Source organism: Labeo rohita, chromosome 14 (genome assembly GCF_022985175.1).
Source record: "Labeo rohita strain BAU-BD-2019 chromosome 14, IGBB_LRoh.1.0, whole genome shotgun sequence".
In the NCBI taxonomy this organism is placed as follows: Eukaryota; Metazoa; Chordata; class Actinopteri; order Cypriniformes; family Cyprinidae; genus Labeo; species Labeo rohita.
Genome location: NC_066882.1, coordinates 4,686,890 through 4,700,818, shown reverse-complemented (window position 1 = coordinate 4,700,818; position 13,929 = coordinate 4,686,890). Strand labels below are relative to the sequence as shown.

The 13,929-nt window shown below is 35.3% G+C and overlaps 1 protein-coding gene across 1 annotated transcript; it reads left to right on the top strand.

Annotated features, from left to right (window-relative positions):
- Positions 1 to 1,952: 1,952 nt before the first annotated feature.
- syvn1 (synovial apoptosis inhibitor 1, synoviolin) lies at positions 1,953 to 12,168 on the top strand. The gene is made up of 16 exons (XM_051128218.1): positions 1,953 to 2,178; positions 2,696 to 2,833; positions 2,929 to 3,021; positions 3,105 to 3,257; positions 4,031 to 4,079; positions 4,317 to 4,420; positions 4,573 to 4,699; positions 4,784 to 4,883; positions 4,988 to 5,053; positions 6,072 to 6,188; positions 6,283 to 6,440; positions 6,522 to 6,671; positions 6,755 to 6,895; positions 9,056 to 9,239; positions 9,337 to 9,449; positions 11,455 to 12,168. Exons 2-16 carry the CDS (start codon positions 2,702 to 2,704, stop codon positions 11,622 to 11,624), a joined length of 1,857 nt encoding a protein of 618 aa, XP_050984175.1. The 5' UTR covers positions 1,953 to 2,178; positions 2,696 to 2,701; the 3' UTR covers positions 11,625 to 12,168.
- Positions 12,169 to 13,929: the final 1,761 nt, after the last annotated feature.

The window sequence follows — 13,929 nt, the reverse complement described above, 5'->3', positions numbered from 1 at the left end:
TCGCGAATCATTTGTTTCAGATCGGGACTCGGAGCGCGTATCGTGAATCATTTGACTTTTGATCGGGTTCGCGAATCATTTTATTCAGATCGGGACTCGGAGCGCATATCGCAAATCATTTGACTTTTGAGTGGGTTCGCGAATCATTTGTTTCAGATCGGGACTCGGAGCGCGTATCGCGAATCATTTGACTTTTGATCGGGTTCGCGAATCATTTGTTTCAGATCGAGACTCGGAGCGCGTATCGCGAATCATTTGACTTTTGATCGGGTTCGCGAATCATTTGTTTTAGATCGGGACTCGGAGCGCATTACGCGAATCATTTGACTTTTGATCGGGTTCGCGAATCATTTGTTTCAGATCGGGACTCGGAGCGCGTATCGTGAATCATTTGACTTTTGATCGGGTTCGCGAATCATTTGTTTCAGATCGGGACTCGGAGCGCGTATCGTGAATCATTTGACTTTTGATCGGGTTCGCGAATCATTTGTTTCAGATCGGGACTCGGAGCACATATCGCGAATCATTTTATTCAGATCGGGACTCGGAGCGCGTATCGCGAATCATTTGACTTTTGATCGGGTTCGCGAATCATTTGTTTCAGATCGGGACTCGGAGCGCATTACGCGAATCATTTGACTTTTGATAGGGTTCGCGAATCATTTGTTTCAGATTGGGACTCGGAGCGCGTATCGTGAATCATTTGACTTTTGATCGGGTTCGCGAATCATTTGTTTCAGATCGGGACTCGGAGCGCGTATCGTGAATCATTTGACTTTTGATCGGGTTCGCGAATCATTTGTTTCAGATCGGGACTCGGAGCACATATCGCGAATCATTTTATTCAGATCGGGACTCGGAGCACATATCGCGAATCATTTTATTCAGATCGGGACTCGGAGCGTGTATCGCGAATCATTTGACTTTCGAGCGGGTTCGCGAATCATTTGATTTCGATCGGGACTCGGAGCGCGTATCGTGAATCATTTGACTTTTGATCGGGTTCGCGAATCATTTGTTTCAGATCGAGATTCGGAGCGCGTATCGCGAATCATTTGACTTTCGAGCGGGTTCGCGAATCATTTGATTTCGATCGGGACTCGGAGCGCATATCGCGAATCATTTTATTCAGATCGGGATTTTCAAGCAGGTTCGCGAATCATTTGATTTCGAACGGGACTTTCGAGCGGGTTAGCGAATCATTTGTTTCAAATCGAGACTCGGAGCGCGTATCGCGAATCATTTGATTAGAGCTCGGGACTCGGAGAGCAAATTGCGAATCATTTGATTTAGTTCGGGACTTTCGAGCGGGTTCGCGAATCATTTGACTTTCGAGCGGGACTCGGAGCGCATATCGCGAATCATTTTCTCCAGATCGGGACTTTCAAGCAGGTTCGCGAATCATTTGATTTCGATCGGGACTTCGCTGCTGGTTTATGTATGTAACTTTTTGCTAGCAGGAAGAACAAAAAGTAAGATATATTTTGCTATATTCACTTTTGAGTAGTCAAACAATCCAAAGATTTTTTTTTAAATAATAAATAATTATAAATTGTTTAATTATCTATCTATCTATCTATCTATCTATCTATCTATCTATCTATCTATCTATCTATCTATCTATCTATATTGTGATAGTAATATTTTTGTACATTTTGTACATTCTTCCCACTTACGTCTTATTATAAGGTGTATTATTTAATTAATCTTAGCTAAATGTGGGGTAAGAAATCTTTGTTTTAAAGGGAAAAATTCAGCAATACCATTTTTAATATATCCTAATGTATCTGGTACATATTTCAAACCACTGAAAATAAAACTGGTTCTCTGAAACGAAAGAACCTATTCGTGAGAACGAACAAACTTGTCTAGTTAGATTGATGAATGTTTCATATGCTTTTATTTTGAAAGCGAAACTCTGATCGCTTCAGTCATTTCAGAGCTGCTGTGCTGTCTTCACTCTACTGGCAGGAATGAACGCTCACCGGAAGTGAGGTGGCCTTTCTGGAGAGCAAGCGAAAAATAAACACGTAACCGTGAAGCGGCTGCGACTACAAGAGACTGGAAGCGACACGGTTGTTTTAGATGGAAGGATAGACACAAATAACAGTTATCAGAAGCAAAACTCAACGGAGGCCGTCTCTCGAAAGCAGAAACAGCGGATTCCTGCGGCTAAAGGTGAGACTCATTGCGTGTCATGTCAGTCAGGACTGCTTTAGCTAGTCGGCCAGACCTGTCCCGACTTGATATTGTTAGCATATGGTCTGCTTTCGTGATTTAATGAGTGTTTATTCTCTGTATCGTAGATTAATAACAGCTGTCATACTGTCTTTCGTAGCCTTCGTGTAACTGTTCATCTAATAGGTGCTGCTTTTCAAAGTCTGTAGCTAAACACTTAATAAACAAACATAATACAACGTAGCTAAAGCTTAATTTAACTCATTTGTGCTCTTAAGAACATGCATAATAGGCCTAGATGTTTATGTATATGCATACTGTAAGATGGGCCCTTACTTTCACTTTAGTTTACTGGAAATGCCTTTCCCAGAATTGTAAATAGCATTATTTTTTTTCAGCATCTAAATGGTATTGTAATACCAACTTGTCAACATTATGTTTGGATGTCATGAAATGTGTTTGGCCTTTAACCTCATGTCTTATGTCCATTATGATTTGTGTTTTCTCTCCTCTGTAGTGCAAGATGGTGCGAGCCGCTCTTGTGACAGCCACCAGTTTGGTGCTGACTGGCGCAGTGGTTGCTCATGCCTACTTCCTCAAGCACCAGTTTTACCCGACTGTGGTATACCTCACTAAAAGCAGCCCTAGCATGGCAGTAAGTTGGCATAAGTTTATTAAGTGTCAGATCTTTATGGAAAGACACTGTGTAATAAACTTTGTAATTTGACTTGTGTGCTATTTCTTTGGCAGGTTTTGTACATTCAGGCTTTCGTTTTGGTTTTCCTTTTGGGGAAATTAATGCGGAAGGTGTTTTTCGGGCAACTGAGAGCTGCTGAAATGGAGGTTGGTGTCTAAATTTGCAAAGTGGTGTGCGAAGGCATGAAGAAATTTGTCATTCTCATTTGTATATTGTTATTTTTTTTTAGCATCTGATTGAACGCTCCTGGTATGCGGTGACTGAGACCTGTTTAGCATTTACAGTCTTCAGGGATGATTTCTCTCCTCGCTTTGTGGCCCTTTTCACTTTGCTGCTCTTCCTCAAGTGCTTCCACTGGCTGGCTGAAGACAGAGTGGACTTTGTGAGTGAACACTGAGATTGTTACATCTTATTTAAAAAAAAAAAATCATTATAATTTCTTATTTTTTTAAGTATATTTTTATTTTATTGTAAAGTTTTAATTTATTGTTTTTGAATATAATGTTTTCATTGAGAGGTGAACATTAAGAGGTTACATCTTATATGGGAAAAAACTTTTATTTATTACAGTTTAAATTTGTGTTAAAACAAGCCACTATAATTTCTTAATTTATATATATATATATATACATATTATAAAATATTATTATTATTATTATTATTATTATTATAAAGTTTATTGTTTTTAAAATATCAACTTTAAGGGGCTATTTCTAATTTAAAAAATACAACTATCGCATTTTATTTCATCAATTTCATTTCAATTTTTATGTATTTTATGAATGTTAACATATTTATTTAAAAAAACATAATAAAAAATATTAATTTAAATTAAATATTTATATTAAATTATATATTTATATAATTTTATTAATATTGAATATTATTTTATTTTTTTCTTCTTGTTATATATGTATGTATATATATATATATATATATATATATAAAAGACGCTATATCTAATTTTAAAAATATGTGCTGTCGCATTTTATGATTTTATTTCATTATAAAATGTTTTATTTTTAGATGTGCATATTAAAAGATGACATCTAATTAGAAAAAATAAATATAATTAAGTTTTAGTGCATTTTATATTTTCATTTATTATAATTTTTTCTTTTAAATCTAAGGTTTTCATTATCTTATTATTTTTAGATGGAAAGGAGTCCAAACATCTCATGGGTCTTCCACTTCAGAGTTCTCTGTGAGTAATTTATCACTAGATTTGCTTCTGCCTTTTTTCTGTCGCAGCAAATATATCTCTTACTTCCCTTTTATATATGAAACCACTTTGCTAACTCATTTTGTTTGGATATGCAAATCTTTGAGCTGCACCTGTATCTTGAATTTCAAGGCATTAGACTGCCTTATTTGAATTCTCAGTTGTGGTATTGCATCATTTGATGAGCGTGTCGCTAATGTTCTTTTATCTCTGGTGCAGCTCTAATGGTGTTGCTGGGAGTGTTAGACTTTCTGTTTGTCAATCATGCGTGTCATAGCATTATAACAAGAGGAGCGTCAGTGCAGCTGGTGTTTGGATTTGAGGTGAGCATCAGTTTAATTCTAGTTTTAGCTTGAGGGAGATCCTGCAGAGCCAATTTAGAAATTAGAGTGTATTTTCTACTACTAGAGATTTAAAATAGCAGTGGTTTGACAGTAATATGAATGCTGTGGATGCATTTCTGTTTGTCGTTCAGTATGCGATTCTGATGACTATGGTCCTCACCACCTTCATCAAGTACACCTTACATACAATTGACCTGCAGAGTGAGAATCCATGGGACAATAAAGCCGTCTACATGCTGTACACAGAGCTCTTTACAGGTACATCCTAGAGAACCACAGCATGGAATGGTGGTTTCCAAATAGCCCATTCACAGACTGACTGATATGATGTTTATCCTTCAGGTTTCATCAAGGTGCTTTTGTATATGGCGTTCATGACCATAATGATAAAAGTGCACACCTTCCCTCTGTTTGCCATTCGACCCATGTATCTCGCAATGAGGTGAGTGCTCAGTTGTCAGATTCCAGCTATGCTGGTGTGTTTTGTCAACAATTACAACACTTTGTCTTACTCTTTTGTCCCCTGCAAAATGTTTGTTTTTTCAGGCAATTCAAGAAGGCAGTAACAGACGCCATCATGTCTCGACGAGCCATTCGTAATATGAATACTCTGTGAGTATCTCTCTGGATCCATTTTGAATGTCTTTTAAGAATTATTTATTTATTTTATTAATATACTGTTTTTCAAAAGTTTTCCATTTAGTATTTGTATATTTTATTGTGCATTCAGTGCATTTAATATTTTATTATTTGTTTTAGCATTACAGTTTAACTATTAAAATTTATACTATATATTGTACTCTGTAAGTATCTTTCTGAAATTTAAACATTTTATTTTTTTCAAGTTTTCTTTAATATTTAGAAAAATTGTAAAATGCTATTGGGCTATGTTTAATATTTGTACTGTTCAACAATTTTCAACAGTTTTCTTTTTTTTCAATTTCAATTATTAAAATAGTATTTATACTCTGTGAGTATCTTTCTGAAATAATCTAAAATCTATTAATGTGCAATGTGCTTTTTAATTTTTCTTATTTTTATTGACGGCTTTTATTAACAGTCTTATTTTTATTTTTATTAAATGAATTAGTATTCATTTATAAATACTGGGGAAAAAGCTGAAAACTAACTGAAAACTGAAATTCTTTATGTATTTATGTTTTTTTGTTTTATGTTTAAAAATTTGTATGTGTTTTTTTTTTTTTTTTTTTTTTTTTTTTTTTTTATTGTGCATTTAATGCTGTTCTTAATATTGGGCCATTTTAATATTTGTAGTATTCTTCAGTTTTTTTTTTTTTTCTTTTTTTTTTTTTTTTTTTTTACAGTTTTGATTATTAAACTTGTATTTATACTCTGTGAGTATCTTTCTGAAATAATCTAAAATCTATTAATGTGTAATGTGCTTTTTCATTTTTCTTGTTTTTAATACCTTTTTTTATTACATGAATTAGTATTCATTTTTGAAAACTGGAAAAAAAAACACAATATCTTTAGGTTTAATTATTTTTTACAACATTTTTAGCTAATTTTATTAGCTAAATTTATTACGTTTACAATATGTTTAGTCTTTGTTTATCATTTTAGTCATACTTATAATGTATTTATCATTGACTGTCATGCTTTGTTACAGCTATCCAGATGCAACCCCTGAAGACTTGCAAGCCACCGACAACGTGTGCATCATTTGCAGAGAAGAGATGGTGACTGGAGCCAAAAAACTGCCGTGCAACCACATATTTCACTCAAGGTTCATGTCCTTTGAAAATCTGTTCAAAAATCTATTTTTTTTTAGTGTTGACATTTGCATGCATATCCTGAACTGTTTGTTCCTCTCATTGCAGTTGTCTTCGCTCATGGTTCCAAAGACAGCAGACGTGTCCGACCTGTCGTATGGACGTCCTCCGAGCATCTCAGCCAAACCAGACTCCTGCTCCAGCTCCTGCACAAGCACCCGCCCCTGCTGCTCCTGCTAATGCTCCCGTGCCTCAACCTGTCAATGGTAAAGACATCAATACCAGGCTGATTAATTTGCTGACATGTCTATTTGTGTACCATAAACCACGTTTACTCTTCTCCGCAGTTGCTCCAGGAATGATGCCTCAGTTTCCTCCAGGCCTCTTTCCCTTTTGGGGTCCCTTCCCAGGCGCACCTCCTCCTGCTGCTCCAGGTGCACAAGCAGCTACTGACGCTCCACAGACCAGCACTGCTGGAACGCAGCCACAGGGAGCAGGTCAGCAGCTTTTGTCTATTCTACCTCACTGTGAAAAGCTGGAATACTTAAAATTCTCATAATTTTCACATGGTGTTGTGTAGATTCAGGAGCGAGCAGCTCGACCCAGCCGAATGCAGACAGTGCCTCTGCTGCTCCTGGAGCAATGCCTGGATTCCCGTTTTCCATGCCTCCACCTTTCCCATCAGCTCCATGGCTGCCGATGCCTCCACCTCCACCCTTTAGTATGTCAAAATGCAGCATTATAATATCATACATCATTGAAATGCATGTAGGTTCAAGCACGTAGTGCTGTTCTTCTTCTTCTGCCTTAAACTGAATGTGCAGACCAAACCGTAAGGCCGAGAGACTTGAAATTTGGCTAGATGGCATAGCTCAGTTTGGGGAGAGGTTGACAAAGTTTCACCCCATTTGGCCAAACGGGGGCGCTACAGCGCTAAAAAACTAAATTTCAGACATTTTTGGCCATAGCACCTAGACTGTTTGTCGTAGACTCAAATTTCTGAGTTATGTTCAAAGCGTTCTTTTGCAAACTAGTCATAGGTTTTTCATCCCAATCGGAACCAAACCACTGCAGACCTTGAACTTTTAACTCACGGTCGTAAAGGGACGCCAAAACTTTCGTTAGGGGCGGGGCCACTTTTACCAAAATGGCTATAACTCATGAACGTAATAAGATATCTTCATCAAACTTGGTATACATGTGTAAGAGCTAAATTTTTGGTCAAATAAAAAATAAGCAGTTTTGGCACTTGATGGCACTGTAAGATGGAAAAAACATAAAAACGGCTATAACTACATAACCTTTGATCCAATTGACTTGAAGATTGCTATGCGGTGTCTTTGCCCAAAGTGGCACAAGTGTCAATGAGGACATTCGCATACCTCAAAAAACATGGCCTCCATTGGCAAATAACCTGTTAGACAATCTTAATGGAGGCTGATCGGAACAAAACTTGGTGGGTTTGTAAAAACTTGGTTCTGTAAGAATTTTGAAAGAAATCGGGCACTAGTAGGCGCTAACGAGTTTTATGCCTCTGTAATCACACATCCACACAATATGCATATCATATGATAGGTCTTTTCATACTGAGCAACTTCGCCTCAAGAACCATTGCTGTCAATCAAATTGTTCATTAAATATTCTCACTTATGTTAACCTGCGTTTGAGAATTTTTGGACTCACAAGTTCAACTAGCATGCAAAGTTTCATGGATATTGGACCATAGGTGGCACTATAATAGTAAAAAAAGTCTTTAAAAACACAATATTTTAGTTTTAAATGACCTTAAATTGTTCATATATTCACACAAACAGTAGATCTTCATATCATATGATAGATCTCCTCATTCTAAACAACTTTGCCTCTAGGATGATTGCTGTCAATCAAATCGTTCATTAAATATTCTCAATTATGTTAAAAACCTACTTTTGCGAACTAGTCCTAGGTTTTTGGCTCAATCTCAATCAAACCACTGCAGCACAATTTCTCGACTTCCTAGTTCAATAATAATCAGAAGAACCCTGTTAAATTTTGTGCTTCGGTTAGCTATAACGAGGTCATTTAGAAAAGGGGTGTGGCCAAATATACCCATAAGCCTATAAAACCTAAAAAAAAAACTCAAAACTTTACGAAACTTGGAGAAAACATCTGACAGATGACTCTTAACTAGCATGCAAAGTTTCATGGAGATTGAACTGTAGGTGGTGCTATAACAATGAAACAAATGTCTTCCAAAACACAATATTTTAATTGTAAATTACCTTAAATTGTTCATATATTCACACAAACACGAGGCCTTCATATCATATGATAGATCTCCTTATTCTGAACAACTTTGCCTCTAGGACGACTGCCATCTATCAAATTGTTCATTAAATATTTAATTATTTAAAAAGGCTACTTTTGCGAACTAGCCCAAGGTTTTCGCTCAATCTCAACAAAACCACTGCAGTACAATTCCCTGGACTCCCTAGATCCATAATTATTAAAAAAATAATTGAACTTTACACTTAGGTAAGCTACAACAAGGTCACTTTTACAGGGACGTAGCCAATAATTCCCAAAAGCCTATAATTCCTAAATAAAAACATTAAACTTAGGTGAACTAGGTGAACATATGCGACAGATCATTCTAAACAAGCAAGCTACATTTTATGAAAATATGACTATAGGTGGTGCTATAACATATTTCAATGGTAACTGACCTGGAATTGCCAAAAATTATTTTTTAAATCATTGATATATGTGGTTACAGCCATGTTAAAACAATGTCTTGTTCCTTATATGCTTAAATGCCTTAAGTGCTTGAACCCCAGTAATTGCTGCTTGCAGCTATATTTCAAGATATATTTGAGTAATCTGTGACCCCTGTGATTACTAGTGTCATCCATGCCGCCGCCACCGTCGACTCTGTCCACCATGTCAGAGGCCGAGCTCAGAGAACTGGAGCAGGAAGGCAGGCGAGGTTTGGAAGCCAGGTTGCAGTGCCTTCACAACATCCACACATTGCTGGATGCCGCCATGCTCAACATTCACCACTACCTCAGCACGGTGGCTACGTTAAGGTATGCAAACATGGCATAAGGTGTGATTAAAAAGTGGCCTGTCCAGTTCCTACCTCTGAAATCCCCGGGTTTTTTTTTTTTTTTACTTTCTGTTTAGTCCTCCTAGATCAGAAACCAATGCTGGAGAGACGAGTACATCAGTGAATGTGGAATCCTCTTCCTCCACGGGCAACACGGAAATTCCCAGTCAGGAGAACGAGGCTCAGAGCGGTGAGTAGAATTATGCCACATCTTGAATTAAGTTAATATATGAGTGTGTGTGTCTTTAGTGTCACATGATTGTTCAATGATTGTTCAGCAAAAACATTTAGTATTATGAATGTTGAAAAGGTTGCTGCTGCTTAATATTTTTAGAAAAACGGTGATGCACTACCATTTGAAAGAAAATCTTCTATTCAGCAACGATGCATTAAACTGCTCAAAAGCGATCGAAGAATGCTAAAAAAAAAAAAAAAAAAAAAAAGATGAGTTTGCACAAAAATATTAAGCGGCAAGAACTCTTTCTAGCAATGATGATAGTTAGAGCCATTATTAATAACTGAGGTTCCAAATCAGCATATTGATTTATGATTTTTGAAGGATCATGTTAGAGACACATGCACGTAAATGGTACGCATGCACAACCCAAATAAAAAATGCACTGGGTTAAAGTAAGTTCAGAGCACTCATTTGCTTACTGACATGTTTGACAGCTTTTCATGCACAATCACCAGTTTAGATCGACTAACTGTAATAAGGTATAAAATTTCCATTCGAAGTGAAAACATAAAATTATGCTATGTGCTTCTGTTTTCAGAGCAAAAATGCAAAACTTTTTCATTTCATTCACTGACACAGTTCACTCAGCAGTGCTAAAACAGACACGGACACCGCTTTTATTTATTTATTTTTTTAGGATTGCCAAAAAGTAAAATACTTAGAAAAAAGTCAGCACACTTTCAAAAATCACAAGCGAGATAAAAGCAATGTAAGCAATGTAAAACAGGCAACAAGGCAGATGATCAACATGTGACCAAAACGTTTGTCTTGTTGCCTTGTTTTTTCAGTAAATTTACTTAACAATTGTAATTTTAGATTTTTGAGAGTTGCAGACTTGTTTCAAGTATTTTCATTTTTGGGAAACTTTTTTGGTTTTTGGTCTACGCACCTCAGTTGGATTGTTTTGTATGTTGAAATTCATGTAACTGTAGATGTACAGTTCAGGTCAAAAGTTTACATATACCTTGCAGAATCTGCAAAATGTTAATTATTTTACCAAATTGCATGCTATTTTTTTATTTAGCTCTGACCTGAATAAGATATTTCACATGAAAGATGTTTACATATAGTCCACCAGAGAAAATAATAGTTGAATTTATAAAAATCACCCTGTTCAAAAGTTTACATACACTTGATTCTTAATACTGCGTTGTTACCTGAATGATCAACTGCTGTTTTTTTCTTTTGTTTGTTTAGTGATAGTTCATGAGTCCTTTGTTTGTCCTGAACAGTTAAACTGCCCGCTGTTCTTCAGAAAAATCCTTCAGGTCCCAAAAATTCTTGTGTATTTGAACCCTTTCCAAGAATGACTGTATGATTTTTGAGATCCATCTTTTCACACTGAGGACAACTGAGGGACTCATATGCAACTATTACAGAAGGTTCAAACATGTATATTTATGTGTATATTTGGGCAAAATAAGAAAAATGTACACATCTTCATCCTATTCAAAAGTTTTCACCCCGGCTCTTAATGCATCAGTGAGCATTTAATCCTTCTGTAATAGTTGCAAATGTCCTCAGAGTGAAAAGATGGATCTCAAAATCGTACAGTCATTGTTAGAAAGGGTTAAAATACAAAAAAATGCTGAAGAACAGTGGGCAGTTTAACTGTTAAGGACAAACAAGGGACAACTATCACTAAACAAACAACAGCTGTGGATCATTTATGTAACAACACAATACTAAGAATCAAGTGCATGTAAACTTTTGAACAGGGTCATTTTATTATTTTCTCTTGTGGACTTTATGTAAATGTTTTTTATGTGAAATATCTTATTCAGGTCAGTACTAAATAAACATAAATTTTGTATGATGCCTCATTACTTTAACATTTTGCATATTCTGCAAGGTGTATGTAAACTTTTGACCTCAATAGTTATATTTAATGGTATATTACATGTAGTGTGAGCAGTTGTATGTTAATACCAGTGTCATTGTGTTGTCTTGTTCATAGATGCATCTGTAAATGGAGCTACAGGCTTTTCTCCACCAGATTCAACTACAGGAGTGGACAATGACAGGAAGGAGGGAGACGAAGATGAAGATGACGGTGAGCCAAATGCTGCTGAATTGAGACGACGTCGCCTGCGTAAACTGGAGACCGCCAACACTTCTGACCACTGATGACATGATCCATTTACACGCGCAGTTGTGACTTCTGACAGTAGATGCTTCTTACGGACTCATGGGCACTTGGGCATGTTGAGATGTCAGATTATCTGAGGAAAGTTCATGTGTTCTTAGATGTTAATTTAAATCGGGCACATCAAGGCACTTCCCGGTGTATGGAGGGTTTGTCACTGTAATGTGTACGGGAGATACCATGCGTGAAGATAGAACGGATAAGAGAGCCTCGCACCTTGAAAGTCCACTGTGACGTCTGAACCGAGTATTGGTGAGAATCTCCTCTCTGAATGTGATTTCTGTCTCTCAGAGAAACAAGGTCTGTTGATTTCTCGTGTGCCCTTAAAACTTGATGTTTTCCCCTTCTTTGTGTATTTTCATTATTTCTAGCGTTACATAATAGATTCTTTTCTTAGATCAACTTTGGTTATGGGTAAAAAGGTAACCATGAACCAAATATCTAAATTAACTTCCTGTACATAATGTATAAAGTGTTTTAATAGGAGGATCTGTACATAATGCACAATAAATTGTTCGAAACAGACACACGTCTATTTTTTTTTTTAATTATTATTAATGCCTTTACTCGGCAACGATTTAACTGATTAAAAGTAACAGTAAAAATGTATAATGTTACAAAAGTTCTATTTCAAATCTGATTTAAATCTTGAACAAAAATGTATCACAGCTTCCACAAAAATATCAGTCATAATTAACTGTTCTCAACATTGCTAATAAATATTTCTTGAGCACCAAATCAGCATATGTGACCCTGGACCACAAAACCAGTCTTAAGTCGCTGGGCTCTATTTGTAGCAATAGCTAAAAATACATTGTATGAGTCAAAACTATTGATTTTTCTTTTATGCCAAAAATCATTAGGACATTAAATAAAGATCATGTTCCATCAAGATATTTTGTAAAATTCCTATTGTAAATATATCAAAACTTAATTTTTGATTAGTAATGTGCATTGTGAAGAACTTCATTTGGACAACTTTAAAGCTGATTTTCTCAATATTTTTGATTTTTTGCACCCTCAGATTCCACATTTCAAATAGTTGTATCTCGGCTAAATATTGTTCTATCATAGCAAACCATACATCAATGAAAAGCTTATTTCTCAGTTTTGAAAAATAGACCCTTATGACTGGTTTTGTGGTCCAGGGTCACATATTAGAATGATTTCTGAAGGATCATGTGACACTGAAGACTGGAGTAATGATGCTGAAAATTCAGCTTTGCATCACAGGAATAAAGTAGCAATAGAAAATAAATCTAAATTTCAATATTTCATAATATAGTTTTTAATAAATGCATTCTTGGTAAGCATAAAAGACTTTTTAAAAAAAGGTTAAAATAATCATATCCAACCCAAACTACAATAATTAACATTAAAATAAGATGATAATTACTTTAATTGGATAAAATTGTTTTTATGACCAAACGATGATTTTTTTTTTTTTTACAGCAAATAGTTTAGTTGATTTTTTTGGTATTTTCTGAAATTCTGATGACAAAATCTGCCCTACCAGTCAAAAGTAAGTTTTTAATGGTTTTTTAAGAAGTCTCTTCTGCTCACCAAGCCTGCATTTATTTGATCCAATGTACAGCAAAAACAGTAAAATTGTGAAATAGTTGTACTATTTAAAATAACTACTTTCTATTTTAGTATATTTTAAAATATAATTTATTCCTGTGATCAAAGCTAAATTTTCAGCATTATTACTTCAGTCTTCAGTGTCACATGATCTTTCAGAAATAATTCTAATATGCTGATTTACTGTTCAAGAAACATTTTTATTATTATCAATATTTATCAGTTTAGTACATTTTGTTTTCAAGATCCAAAGATCAGCATTTATCTAAAATAAAAAGCTTTTGTAACATTATGCACAACCATTCAAAAGCTTATATACATATACTTTTTTTATAGAATTATAGAAATTAATACTTTAATTTAGCAAGGATGCTTTAAATTGATCAAAAATGACGATAAGGTCATTTATAATGTTACAAACATTTTAGATAAATGCTGTTCTTCTGAACTTTCTATTTAAAGAAACCTGAAAAAAATTCTACTCAGCTGTTTTCAGCATAATAATAAATGTTTTTTGAGCAACAAATCAGAACACTGGAATGATTTCTGAAGGATCATGTGACTGGAGTAATTACATTTTAAAATATATTCAAATAGAAAACAGTTATTTTAAATAGTAAAAATATTTCAAAATTTGACTTTTTGCTGTGCTTTGGATCAAATAAATGCAGGCCTGGTGAGCAGAACACACTTATTTAAAAAAAC